We start from the raw sequence: 13,152 nt of genomic DNA on the forward strand, positions 1-13,152 counted from the left end.
TAAATCATATGTTTATATATGTATGTAATACCGTGAAATGCCTGCGCAACTGATTTTAATATCGTTCAAACAATTTTGAAAAGCTAGTCATATTTTAAGTAAATAATTAAGTATGGAAGATTGCAGTTTAATGGTATGATATAAGCTGTAAAAAGTAAAGTAAAGCATCACAATTTATGTTTGTTTTCAGATCAACGAAAACATTTTAAAAGTTGTAACCAATTACTGTAAGTTGATCTTGATTTTTATTATCGTAAATGTGAATATTTTTGTTATTGTATATATTGTCAGTCTTGAAGAGAATTGCAATGATATTATTGGATTGTGTAGATGTTGACTTGTTTCTTATAGTTGAATGATGTGTAAATTCAATGTAACATGCTGTATTTTATTTAGATTAATGATCAGAGGTCATAGGCTACTCAGGCGTGCAGTTCCGTTCTCTGTCTTTATTGGAAGTAGTGCTTTCGTTTTGTTTTGCTTTCACCGTAACAGTGAATTACGAAGATTTGCCGCCATTAAATTTCCCACACTGCTTGAATTGTATTACCAGCTGTTAGATATTGACGGTACTCTTAGTGGCAGTAAGCGTCGTCAGCTTGACATTTGTGACTGGGGTTTGGTTGCAAGCGAATGACAGGTGTTTTATGTGACGGAACATACGTATTATTTCTAGCTTTAGGTATGCTTAGAAAGGTAACTCACCTAACTTTGTATGTTTTTCTTTATAACTAATTTAATCAATTATCCTCTAGGTGATTTATTACATAATTTGTATTGTAATCCATTTTAGGCATTAATTTATTTATGATTGATAATTTTTTAAGAGTTAACTTTTTAGGGTTTCATTAAATGTCTGGCCCTTTCAAGAAATCTGTCATACAGCGTGAAGTACCTTTGAAAGGTAGTTTTCCACTTGATCATGAAGGAGTGTGCAAATTGCCAATGCTAGACTACATGCTCTGTTTGCAAAAAAACGATCAGAACAATCAAAAGTGTCGTATAGAGGCAAAAAATTATTTTGAATGTCGTATGAAAAACAATTTGATGATGAAAGAAGACTGGAAAATGCTGGGATTTCATGATACTAAAAGTAATAATGACGATACCAAATGTTCGAAAGAATGATAACTTAATGATATTTATTTGATTTTTTATGTTGTACATTTGAAGAAAATAGTAACACTTTCATGAAAATCCAGTGATTTCGAGTTAGAACGTTGTTTCAGAGAATTTGAATAAAAATTTCAACATTTGTTCTCGACGTTGACGGACGCAAAAAATAATTTTCATAAATCAGGACTTCTACAATCAAGTGTATAATAAACAGATCAATTCAAAATAAAAGTAGTGAAAATATTAAACGAATTTAATATCTATATAATGTTATGCTCGAATAAACACGTGAAAAACAGCAGAATCATTTAAAATTGAAGTTTTTTCTTTACAAAAAATTGCTCTGTATTACTGTAGAAAACTGATATTTATCCTACGGTATTTGTATATGGTTTTTTTATTTATTTTTAATAATTGTTTTTTGAAACAAAGTTATTTAAAGAACTGTATTCCATTTTTTAATACAATTCATGATGGAATATTTTGCATTACTGTATGTTTTTTTGTGATTTTATTATTGTTGAATGTGTGCAAACTTATTGAAAAAGAAGAGCAAAAATTTGATTGAATGAACAAAAATTATTTTTGATAAGTAATATATTTTGGCCTCACTGACGTATTTTATTTAAGCAACAAGAGAATGCAATGCTGAAATGCGGAATGAAAACGAAAATGAAAGCGTAACTTGTCGGCTTTGAGCAAAAGGCGGTTAGCAAATTTGGCGAACGCACACAAACGCCTCCTCTGCAAGCAACGTAAAGCGTGCAAACAGTACAGCTTGTTAGCTGCGTACAGTGTTCAATCAGCAACTGAATAATGAAAGCTTGCTGCTTTTCTTTGATCTTACCGCTGGGTAATTTTAAAAATCTCATTTTCATTGTCAGCGGGGTGCAAACAACCCTCGTTCGCATTTCAATGGCATTTGACGAACAAACGTTGAAGATTTGATTTAAAATCCGTTCTATACTAATTCCCATTGTCCTAGCAGAGTTTGTTACATTCATAATAACGTAGATAATATAAGACAATAGCAGAACAGTTTTTAGTGAACAAGCTTAATAAAATCCCAGCAAACCGTGCTTCTATCAACTGTTTGTCAGCTCAGTCTACTACTGTCACAGGTAAATAAACTGTAATTAATTCTTTGCATTGACGTGAACATTTGCATTTTGCACAAATTCCAGATATTCACTTTATCTTTCTCATGCATGATTACTAATTTATTTATAGAACAAATAATTTATCTTAACGTCATCACATTTTTAATTTCAAATCTTACCATCATTTTTGTCATATTAGCGTTTGGAAATGGGATTTCAATTTTGTGGATTTTGCTTCACAGGAAATGCATTCATTCACTTTCTCGAGCAAAATATTACCTTCAACAATCTTCTTACCGTTTTAATCAAATTCTTCATAATCCATCATCAAAGTTTGCAACAATTTTTTTCTTGAAAGAATAAGAAAAAATGATATACTACATAATAAAAACTTTTAGCGCTATTCTCATATTGTAAGCAAATAATAATTGTAAGTCTAATTATATATTTTTTAAAATTTAATGCTTTTTTGCTCATAAAATAAGCTCTCATTTTGTCTTCTATATGAATACCGTCGAACAATAACAATATTAAGAATAATGATTTAATCTATAATCACTGTTCTAATTAAGATTAAGTTACAATCAGACGCAATTTAAGAATAACATATTCAAAATACTATACTTATAAATTTAAATGATTTTAAGTTTAGTATTGTTAATGACGCTTATAATTTAATAACACTAATGAATAGTATGGATAATTACACATCACGAAATATTAATAACGTATAATAATTATCATTGCTTATGGAGAAGATTATGGTTGATATGTAAAAATATGTGGAGAACAAATAAAAGCATGACAACAAGAAATTGAGTAATAACAATTTCACATCAACTCAAACATAGATACACTGGGAAACAGTTTATGCCGACAGTAATTTGCAATTTTGATATACAAAAAAGCGATGAAATTTCATAGTTATTTTCAATGGAATAAATTAAAAACAATATTACATGTATTCTCCATTTTATTCATAAGTACGCTATCTTCGAAATGATAATAATTTAAAACAAAAATAATTGAACATTTTAATTAATTCATGTAATTTTATTTAAATAATACTGCTGAAGTTTATAAAATTAGCTGGTTATATGTGTATAAACAGAGAATATTTAGTGCTAATCTTGAACAAGCAAAATCACTATAGATAAAATCGTTGATTAAAGAATTCAGTATTGTTTTAATTTTAGCATATATAATAACAGTATAACACAATAATAATAACAATCTCTTGTTAACTTCAACACATTTGACTTTTTCATCATCATTTAACTCACTTTGAAATTGACAGAAAAGATGTTGCCGAAAAGCAGTACTTATCGTTGAAACATAATTCAAACCTTCAGGGCGGCATTTTTAAAGACTAAAAAGTAGATATGTAAAGTTTAAATTTTACTTATTTTTCCATTTATACAACATAATTTTTAAATATTTTGGATGCATTATCATATAATAAATACTACCTTTTATGATTCTATCAAAAATAGACAGACATTCTGCTGATAAGAACACATTTGCATTATGCTTATTACGTGTACATTGTGAATATAATCTACAGTATGACTATGTGATAATCAGAAAGAAAACAGAATTGCACGAATGGATATGCAAAATTAGAGTTGTATTAAAATTTAATTTAAACAAAAAATACTTAAATTGAAGTTTATTTCAAAATTTAATTCTTATTTATTTGCATTTTATTAGATATCTGCTTGCTAAAGAAATTTACTTTTAATAATAGAAACGAACTATGCTGCATAATTCATATCGTTAAATTGGAAAAATTTTACATTTTTCTATATTTTTTTCAAATTTAAAGTTTTTAATAAATTCGTCATAAACCAAAGTAAGGATGTGCTGGGATGAAAAAACATTACATTCGTTGAATACGCCAAACGTTACCGTGCTTCATTTATTAAGATCTTGAAAATAAACATTTTGTAAATTTAAAAGAGCAATCAGAAACTGAATTTTTTACAATAAATCATTCGTTAAACTCACAGACAAATAGTTGAACAAATAGTTTGGAAAGAGAATAAAAAAGAAATGTTCGTGGAATTTTATCAGATATTTATTTTTTTTAGATGTGCAAGCAAAAGTATCTCTGTGGATATATTTGAAAAATTAAAAAGTTAGAGAAATTTGCCTTGAAGTATTTATTGTTTTCCAAAATGCTTTGGAAAGAATTGATAAATTTCTGCAATGTCATCTTTAAGAAAATATTCTGAAATTAGACAACCAATGCAAAAATGACATTGTAATGCGCTAGGGTTTTCTGAAAGGCAGTTTATGAAATTGTTAATTGCATTTCGTGAAATTGCACCTTATGCAAAAATATTTTCAAACTAAAGTATAGTATTTAAAAAATTGAAATATTTTTACACATTTTCATACGGACTATATACAGAAAAATGGTATTGCCATGTCAGTGCATTGTTGTGAAGCTTGAACAGTTTGGCCATTGACCATATTTGCGAGTAAAATTCTGCTAAAATGATAAATCCATTTTATACAAAAAGCATCAACAGCACTATTGTAAACAAATCAAATTGAAATTTGGGCGTGACTTGAAATATGGCAATTTTGAAAAAGTTTCTCAAAGATTCCAATGTAGTATTTGGAAAATGTCAAAATGCGAAATGAAGAAAACAAATTTCATTTCATATAATACCTTTATTTAAAAAAAATGGTATTTGATATAGCAGAATGAAACAGTTACAATAATTTTTCAGACTTGGTCAAACATATCTGAGATGTTTTCAAGCAATTAAAATCTTGCATGGAATTCAGTAACAAAATTAAGCCTATTGTTTGAGTGCGTGTTTAAGAAGGCGTAGCTTGTTAGTTGGTAGAATTTTTGTATCTTGAATTTTATAATTTCCTTTTAAACTTAAATTAAATGTTTGTCCGCTCTATTCGGCATTTCCTTTTTAAAAACAAAATGTTCTCATTAACAACACGCCTACTGTTTGCGCAAAACACGCCGCTCCGCGGCAAAATGCAGTGTAAACCGACGTCTAGATTATTATTTACTTGCTGGTCACCGGCAGCTCATTTTTATTCGTTTTGCTTCGGAAAGGCATACTGTCTGCGTCAAACCTTTCATTTCCGTTTCTATCAAAAATTTATTTCATCATTATTCTCAAAAGCAATGTCGAATTCGAAACAAGAAGAAAAAGCAAAAGTGAATCAATCTCAGGATGAACTATGCGTCAAGGTAACTTCACGGATATTATAATTTTTTGCCAACTAAAGTTGAAAAGTATATTGTCTGATGCTTGACGAAAAAATTATCATCATTTATTACTAAGTGATGCACTTGACATTTATTACATCTTTTTAATTATACAATGCTTACAATTTAGATGTATTTCTTGTACAAACTTTATGTTTCAAGCAAAACTGATGCACAAATGACGTTGTTGTAAGGTGCGATTTTTTGCATAAAAATTATTTGAATTGAGCAACTTTTTTTAACTGATAAACATTCATTTAAAATTAAAAGAGCATTTCTTTTCTACGTGTGATATCCATGCAAATTTTTCAACGTGAAACAAAAAGATATTTTAAAATCGAATACAGTGCAATATATGCTATGCAATAATGCACACAAGCGATTAGGTAGACAAAAGTAGAGAATCTTCAATTCACATTGATCGTGATTAGATGCACAGTTATCGAATGTTTGTCTTGCGTTGGTAGTTTTTTATGAAAATAATGGGAAAATATTTATTTAAAATAGAATAATGGTGAATGTTCAAATGTGATATTCTGAAAAAGAATGCAACTTCTAAAGTTGCATTGATATGTATAAAATTCAATTATTCAGACTTAAAATTCATGATAATGAACAAAGGTTTTAGAACTTTTTTATGTTGCATCTGTGGTTCACTAGTGCGTCCATTGTTAAATGAAAAATGTATGCTTAAAGAGATATGAATTGAACCTATTTTAACATGGTTTGAGAAAAAGGTTTTTTTACGAAAAGCAAATTTCAACAAAACGTAGCTTTTAATAGTGTAATTATTTTCTCTTTTTAAAATGGTAAATTTATTTGAAGAATTTATTTTCTTTAACATGAAAAAAATTATGCAAATAACTCTTAAATGCGTATGGAAAGATTTTGCTTTATCTATTTCTATTCCCACTTGCAAATTTGCATTTTATTTACAAAGCACTATTATTTGCTTCTTTACTAAAAAAGACATGCATTTTTATTTAAAACTTATTTTAAATAATGTACATATTGTAAATTATTTACGGCATATGCATTTGAACAAAAACAACCGTGCAATGAATTGGTTCAGTGCCATTTGTTTATTCGTGAAATTTACATTTGATTAGAAATATCTGACATTCAAGCAAGAAACTATTTAAAAAATTTAATTAATTTACTTAACGTATATAATAAAAACTAGCATCAATTGAGTGTAAATCTTCAATGTAGAGTTAAAATATGATTAAAAATTGTCATACCTGATGATTCAAGATTTCAATTTTGGCATGAAATGCATCCATCGATTAGCTCGGTCATTATTTTATGTGTTAGATTGATTGGTTTATGTCTGTTTTTTGTCACCATTTCCACTATCTGCATGGCAAATATCAACAACGTAAAACATCCTTTAATTTGTCAAATCTCTTAAGGTGCGACAGGGCTCTATTACAACTTATCATACAATGATTTTCAGATGAACACATGTCTGAAGCGGCGAATGATCAAAACCTTTCTTTTGGAAGAGCATTTTATTATTTCTTTTTTCTTTCTACATTTTATACGTATTTCAGCTGCTGCAATGTCATCGACACATAGCGTTTTAAAAAGCTTGCGGTTTTATCATAAAATAACAACTTAAAATATGTTTTGAAAAAATAGCATTACTATTAATTTCAGAGTAAAAATGCTGCTGCCTACAAACAAATATGCGAAAAACTGAAATGCGTGTTACAATACTTTTATCAGCAAATAACTGGCAAAATGTTTCTAACTTCATCAAATTGTCTGTTGTTAAATCTCAGACATTTTATCATTGTTTACCACAGCACTTTATTTTCCTTTAGATAGCTTTCTGTAGTTTATGCTTTTCCGATAGCATTTGTGAATGCTTTTAATTAAAATTTGAGAAATGCCCTATATTGTATTATTAAAATCTATTATTACAGCATTTAGTTTCTTAAAATGCCCTGCATTAATTGCCGTGTACCATGTATTATCATAATTCTTAAATTTTAAAAGTATTTACAGCAATGGATTGCACAATGTACAGAAAGCAGCGGCAATAGAGTACTTATAAATGTGAGGATTTCTTGTTTGATATTGAAAAAAAATGACTTGCTTGAACTAAAGCATAAAACGTAATGCAGAGTTCTCGCGTTAATTTTTTCCGTTTAGGTTTTATTTCATAATATCCAATAGAGAGATTTATTTCTTGTTTTTTCTATGCAGACAACCCAGACCTTTCCCATGACAAAATATCATCTGATAATGGTGGTTATTTATTTTTTTTCTGTTAACAGTAATAAACAAACTGTAGTTATGTTTAAAAATTTGTAACAATAACAATTTTTTGATATTGTATATTTGTGAAAAAAATTGTGTGACGATTTGTACAAATTTTAACAATACCAGCGTCAGATTGTAAGGCAGTCACAACTGCTGATTGATTACCGCTGTATAAGCAGTGAACAAAAGTCTAGGTTGAATGATATTATTTCTCTACGTAAATCATGTTTGTCGCACTGGAAAAGCACGTCAAACTTGACAATTTGACACCGCCTTGATGACCTGACTCATCGATGAGAAGGTTTGCCTTGTCTATTTTCGCTACGATGCCATTCTGCAACTGCCTCAGGTGACTGTAGAAAAAGTACTGTAATTTTTCCTGACCAAGACAGTTTGGCTATTATTTTGGCTCTTTCCAGATCAGCTGAAACTAGAACTAACATTTATCTTGCCCCACCTTTATTGAAATGTCCTACTTCATACAAGCTCTGTTTGTTATTACCTTAAATTTGAAGTTTTTTGGTTTATTTAAATATCAAAACAACATTCAGCCAGCAGTTATCAAAGCAGTAAATATATTTTGCTAATCTTAAAACATGGAATATTAGTATTAGTTTGTCTTAAAATGAAAAATCAACGTAATGTAGCTTCAAGTATATTTCTTGCTAAATGCTACTGAAAACAAGTCAAGCTTAGTCTTTTGCACCCCAAAGATTATTAAGTTCTTAAACTTGCTATGACTACCGGGAATACGCAATGTTTGCACATAGGATTCCAGCTTAAAGTGTCCGACATTCCACGGATAATTTCAGCAAGTAGAAGCTGACAAGTGGTCGAAACTTAATGTGATGAAACTTCTAAGGACGGAGCAGTCCATAGCTGCAGTACCTCCCACAATATTATGTTCATTTTATCAAGGCATATTATTTACAAAGTAAACAATAAGTTTTAATTACATAAGCGCTCAGAAACAAATGTAAGATATTAAATGTAATAATCATAAGCTACAGATTTTCAAAACTTGAAATTATGCATTATAAACTCATTTTCTTTATTTATAGGTGGTGATTACTTATATTTATTTTATATGTAGTTCATAATACATAAAAATATTGCAACAACATTATACAATGCAAAATCTTGAACGCTATTTTAATTGCTGAAAAAATGATGTAAAACTACTTGTTCTAAAAGTAAACTGTTTTGTAATTTTAACAAAAATTTTTCATAAGTATCTGTTCAAATGTGCCATGATTTTAATCTTATTAATGGTTAAATTTCCTTCATAATGACATTGTTACGGAAATGCAAATGCATGCACTACTTAAAACTGTAAACCAGTCTTTTCTTGCTGCATTAATTAAAACTGTTTATTTTTATGAACAGAATAACGTTACTTCCATTTTAAAATTGTGCATTAAACGCTTTTAAGTTTTGTGGCTTTTTTCTTAAATGCTCCATTACTAAAGATTCAGTAAAATCAAAATTGAATTGGAAATCTTAGTCATTGATGACATAATAAATGAACATACACATTACATGTATTACAGGAAGTATATAAAGATGCATATTAAAAACTTTGTGATTTTGTTAAAGTTCAGTATTGTTAATGATGCTTCTAGCTGCTGAGGATGAGCATCTCGTTTTCCGTTTTAAAAGCAATCCTCCATTACCAACGTAATATACTTGTCATAATTAAACTGAAAATGTTTTTGAAAATGCAACGTATAACTTTAAACTTGCAATTTTTGTTTTTAATAACAATTGTATTTGTAATTAATTATAAAAGTGGAAATATTTAATAATGGATAAGTTAGAGCAAAACAATGTAATATTACGGGAAAAAAGCAAACTTGGTAAAATGAGTAAAATTAGAACACGCATGAATCACAAAATTCAAGGTCAGCAATATTGAAATCTACAAAGCAATAATGATTCATTTCACGGCAATAAATGCACTTCCAGATTAATTTAAATTTATATTTTGTAAAATTTCAAAATTTCACTACAAGTTTTAAAGATTAATATTTACTGCACATTCCGGTAGTGGTTGGCTAAGCATTTTTGCAACTTTATTTTAACTAGCATGAAATCTGAAAATAATAAGCGATCTGTTTTTGAAAAAAGTGATCAGAAGTACCAATCAATCAAATGTAACATTTTCTGACTCTGATTTCATTTTAGCTTTTGCTGTTTTACAATTGCTGAACTCTGCTAAACATTTTGCTATTTTGCACAAACAGCAGTTTGCAACAAAACGCCTATTATTTTAAGAATTGCACATTTTTATTGATTGATGAAAGAATGTTTTTAATACTTAAATTATTAAATAATTATTACATCAAAAAATGAAAATCATTTTATGCTTACCAGAATGAATGAAATGCAAAAGATGTCCATTATAATGGAATATTAAAATGTTGTGTTTACACATTTTCATCACATAAAGTGAATGAAAAATCAGTTGAATATAAATTAGGTTATCATAGTAACGATATAATCATAAATTTTATTAAAGTCATTATACTAAAAAAATTTGCATATGATGTGCACTGAATTCTGTTTTACGAAATTGTGAACATGTGCAAGTGGTATTTTGCATTGCATTCTTTAGAAATTGATAAAAAATAACACGGAACATAGCTATTCAAACATGTGAATAAAAGCAGATGATGAAAAAATATCAAAAATTTGTAAACGCCTTTCCTTTTATCATTGCCATCAAGGGCAAATATTACAGTATGCTTTAGTAAAAGCACTGTCGAACAGTGTCTTTGGAAGGAATAATAACGCACTTTTTTATTTGAAATTTTAGTCATTTGTTATAATAAAAACTTGAAATTGCGCAATACATTTTGTCATTGCCAGTTTTTGTCATTCATAAGCTTTACTTTTGTATAAGATGTATTGTTTTTAAATAATATTTGTTCTTGCTTACAGTTGAATATTTCCCATTAATAATTATCAAGAATGTGATAAAATAAAAAAACAAAGAAGGGAATGCATATAGTTTGCTTTTCACTGCAGCTAATTTTTTGAAATAGAAAATTAAATATTACTTTAGAGCTTTATTCATGCGTCGCATACATATTACGTTCAATTCGAGTTATTTTGGTTACAAAATATTTCTTTTTCCGTGAAATGCATAGAAGATGTTTCATCGTCATTTGAAATATTGACTAATAAAATATTTTGATTGACACTGCTATGTACTTTGAAACAAAGATTTGTATGCACGCGTAGAGAAGCAGAAGCGATTTGTAAAAACTGACTGATTTATTAGCCAGCTTTTTACTTTTTTACATCATCGTGCATATTTTTATTTTCTGTTTTTGTGACTAGTAGAGCAATTCTTGAACTATATGGTAATGTTTATAGTTTCATATCTTCATTTTTCACTGTTTCCAATGATAACACTTTTTTTTGTAATTTGTTTTCAGACTTTGAAAATTAATTTCAGATTAGTAAAATTAACACATTCAAATGATGAAATATTTATTGCAATCACAGTAGGCAAGTAAAAGAAAAAAATTTAACAGTAACAGTTATAATTTTGCTTTGTTATCAAACGTATGATTGTAATTATTTCATTGATTGGTTGACGTTTATCATTTGTACAGTATTCAGTTATAACTTTAAAACGAAAAATCTAGAAGTATTTTATTTGTTGTAAAGCATGTTTAAGTTGTGATCAACAATAATCGATTTCATCAATCCACTGCGTCTGTAATCACACTGGGCATTGTTTTCAATGTAATAACTATATAGAGCGAATTGTATTTAATTATAACATATGCTGTTGCACTATTTATTATTATTTGTAATGTGGAATTAACAGAAATATATTTTTATTTTATTCGATTGCGTGCCCCATTATAGATATTGATTTTGCTTTTGAATGGAAAAAAACATAAAAGTGGCTGCTTGTTTTTCAGAAATATTCTCTTTATTTTATTCTTTCCGCTTAGCTTAAAAAGCTGGTGCACACTTTTGATGAGCGGCAAAAGTTCAAACGTTCAAAGGAATTGATACGCGCTAGCAATGCGCTTTAACATGAAAGAAATAATGCCGGCTTTGGCGTTGAGAGTGCGCCTCCCCGACGTTCACATTTGTTGCTAGCTTATGTTTTCCAAAGAGCGCAGCTGTCGTATGTCTATTGGCAACGGTAATTTATCGTCGTCATCTGTGTATATGTGCGCGCGTGTGTGCATGTGTGGCTGTTTGTTGGCTGGTTGATTGTCCAAAAACAAGAAATTTGAAATCTAACCAATGTTATACATACATACATGCATATATATATATATATACGTGTATTAAATGTTGATGTAACATTTAATAGTTTCTTTTACCAGCAGTTGTTAGACAGTTTACAAATCAGAATATAATTCTTTTTATATAGTGTAGTATAGTATGATATAGTATAGTTTAGTTTAAGGAAAAAAATAAGGCCAGAAGGGTGGTTTATGGAATGAACAGAAAATTTGGCAAAATGACGCACGTCAGTCGTCAGTTGGACGACGCCGCTTAAACCCTGAGGGCAAATAAAAATCTAGGTAAAAGGACATGAGCATTGGCCGGCGGTCAGCCCGTGGCCAATTCATACATAGCACACAATGCCAACTCGTTGGCGCGATAATGACGGCCCGTCGTACAACAACTGGTTGCGCCTGTTGGCCGTGTCAACAGGAGGCAGACCTGATGTGGCGCAGCATCCTTTGATTGGTGCCGTCTCTCATCCATCATTGTCTTGTGTTGGTGACGTGCGAGACGATTAAGTTCGCCACCCCCGCCAGCCCACCGCTCAATGAGCACACCCACTTTCATTGCTAGGCCGCCTGGCACAAAAGCCGACGGCTATGCTTGGCCTCTCACAGATTAACCAGCTTGCAACTACAAAGCAACGCCGCGACGTTTCTCATTGGTCAGCGCCACATCAAAGCATCATTTGCTCAATAGGGGTCGGCGGTCAACGACAAAGGATCGCCGCATTCAGTGGGTGGAGCAACGTTGCTGCTTGTCTACTATTATTTCGCTTTTTCTTCTCCTTCTTCTTTCTGCTTAGCGCTAGTTAGTTAGTCAGTCAGTCATTTCGAGTCAAAGCCGGCCGGTCGGTCGCTCGTTTATTCAATTGCTTTCTCTCATTTTGCATTTAACTTGCGTTTACTTCTTTCTTTCTTTCTTGCTCTTGCTTTTGCTTTTGCTCTCTCACTCTCTCTCTCGCCTACTCTTCCATTTTTTCTTCCACATAAACGTACATCATCATTCATTTATTTTCTTTTCGTTATATTAGTAATATATATATGTATCATTTTATATTTATCGCATTTCTATTTCTTTCTGATTCTTTTTTCAATATTTAATATAATATATATGTATACATTATTTTTCTTTTTAATTTCAGTACGTTCTGCCGTATACTCAAAGTGA

General features: G+C 29.8%; 2 protein-coding genes across 2 annotated transcripts; both read left to right on the forward strand.

Annotated features, from left to right (window-relative positions):
• Positions 1-852: 852 nt before the first annotated feature.
• On the forward strand, positions 853-2,579 carry Tsp_09496 (cytoChrome c oxidase assembly protein COX19). Its single transcript, XM_003371220.1, has 3 exons — positions 853-1,093; positions 2,151-2,237; positions 2,347-2,579. Exons 1-3 carry the CDS (start codon positions 853-855, stop codon positions 2,577-2,579), a joined length of 561 nt encoding a protein of 186 aa, XP_003371268.1.
• A 2,584-nt stretch (positions 2,580-5,163) lies between these two features.
• Positions 5,164-7,690, forward strand: Tsp_09495 (hypothetical protein). The gene is made up of 5 exons (XM_003371221.1): positions 5,164-5,439; positions 6,914-7,036; positions 7,117-7,202; positions 7,468-7,506; positions 7,669-7,690. The coding sequence occupies exons 1-5, from the start codon at positions 5,164-5,166 to the stop codon at positions 7,688-7,690; spliced, it is 546 nt and encodes a 181-aa protein (XP_003371269.1).
• Positions 7,691-13,152: the final 5,462 nt, after the last annotated feature.

This window comes from Trichinella spiralis, assembly GCF_000181795.1.
Source record: "Trichinella spiralis strain ISS 195 chromosome Unknown Scfld9, whole genome shotgun sequence".
Taxonomy (NCBI): domain Eukaryota; kingdom Metazoa; phylum Nematoda; class Enoplea; order Trichinellida; family Trichinellidae; genus Trichinella; species Trichinella spiralis.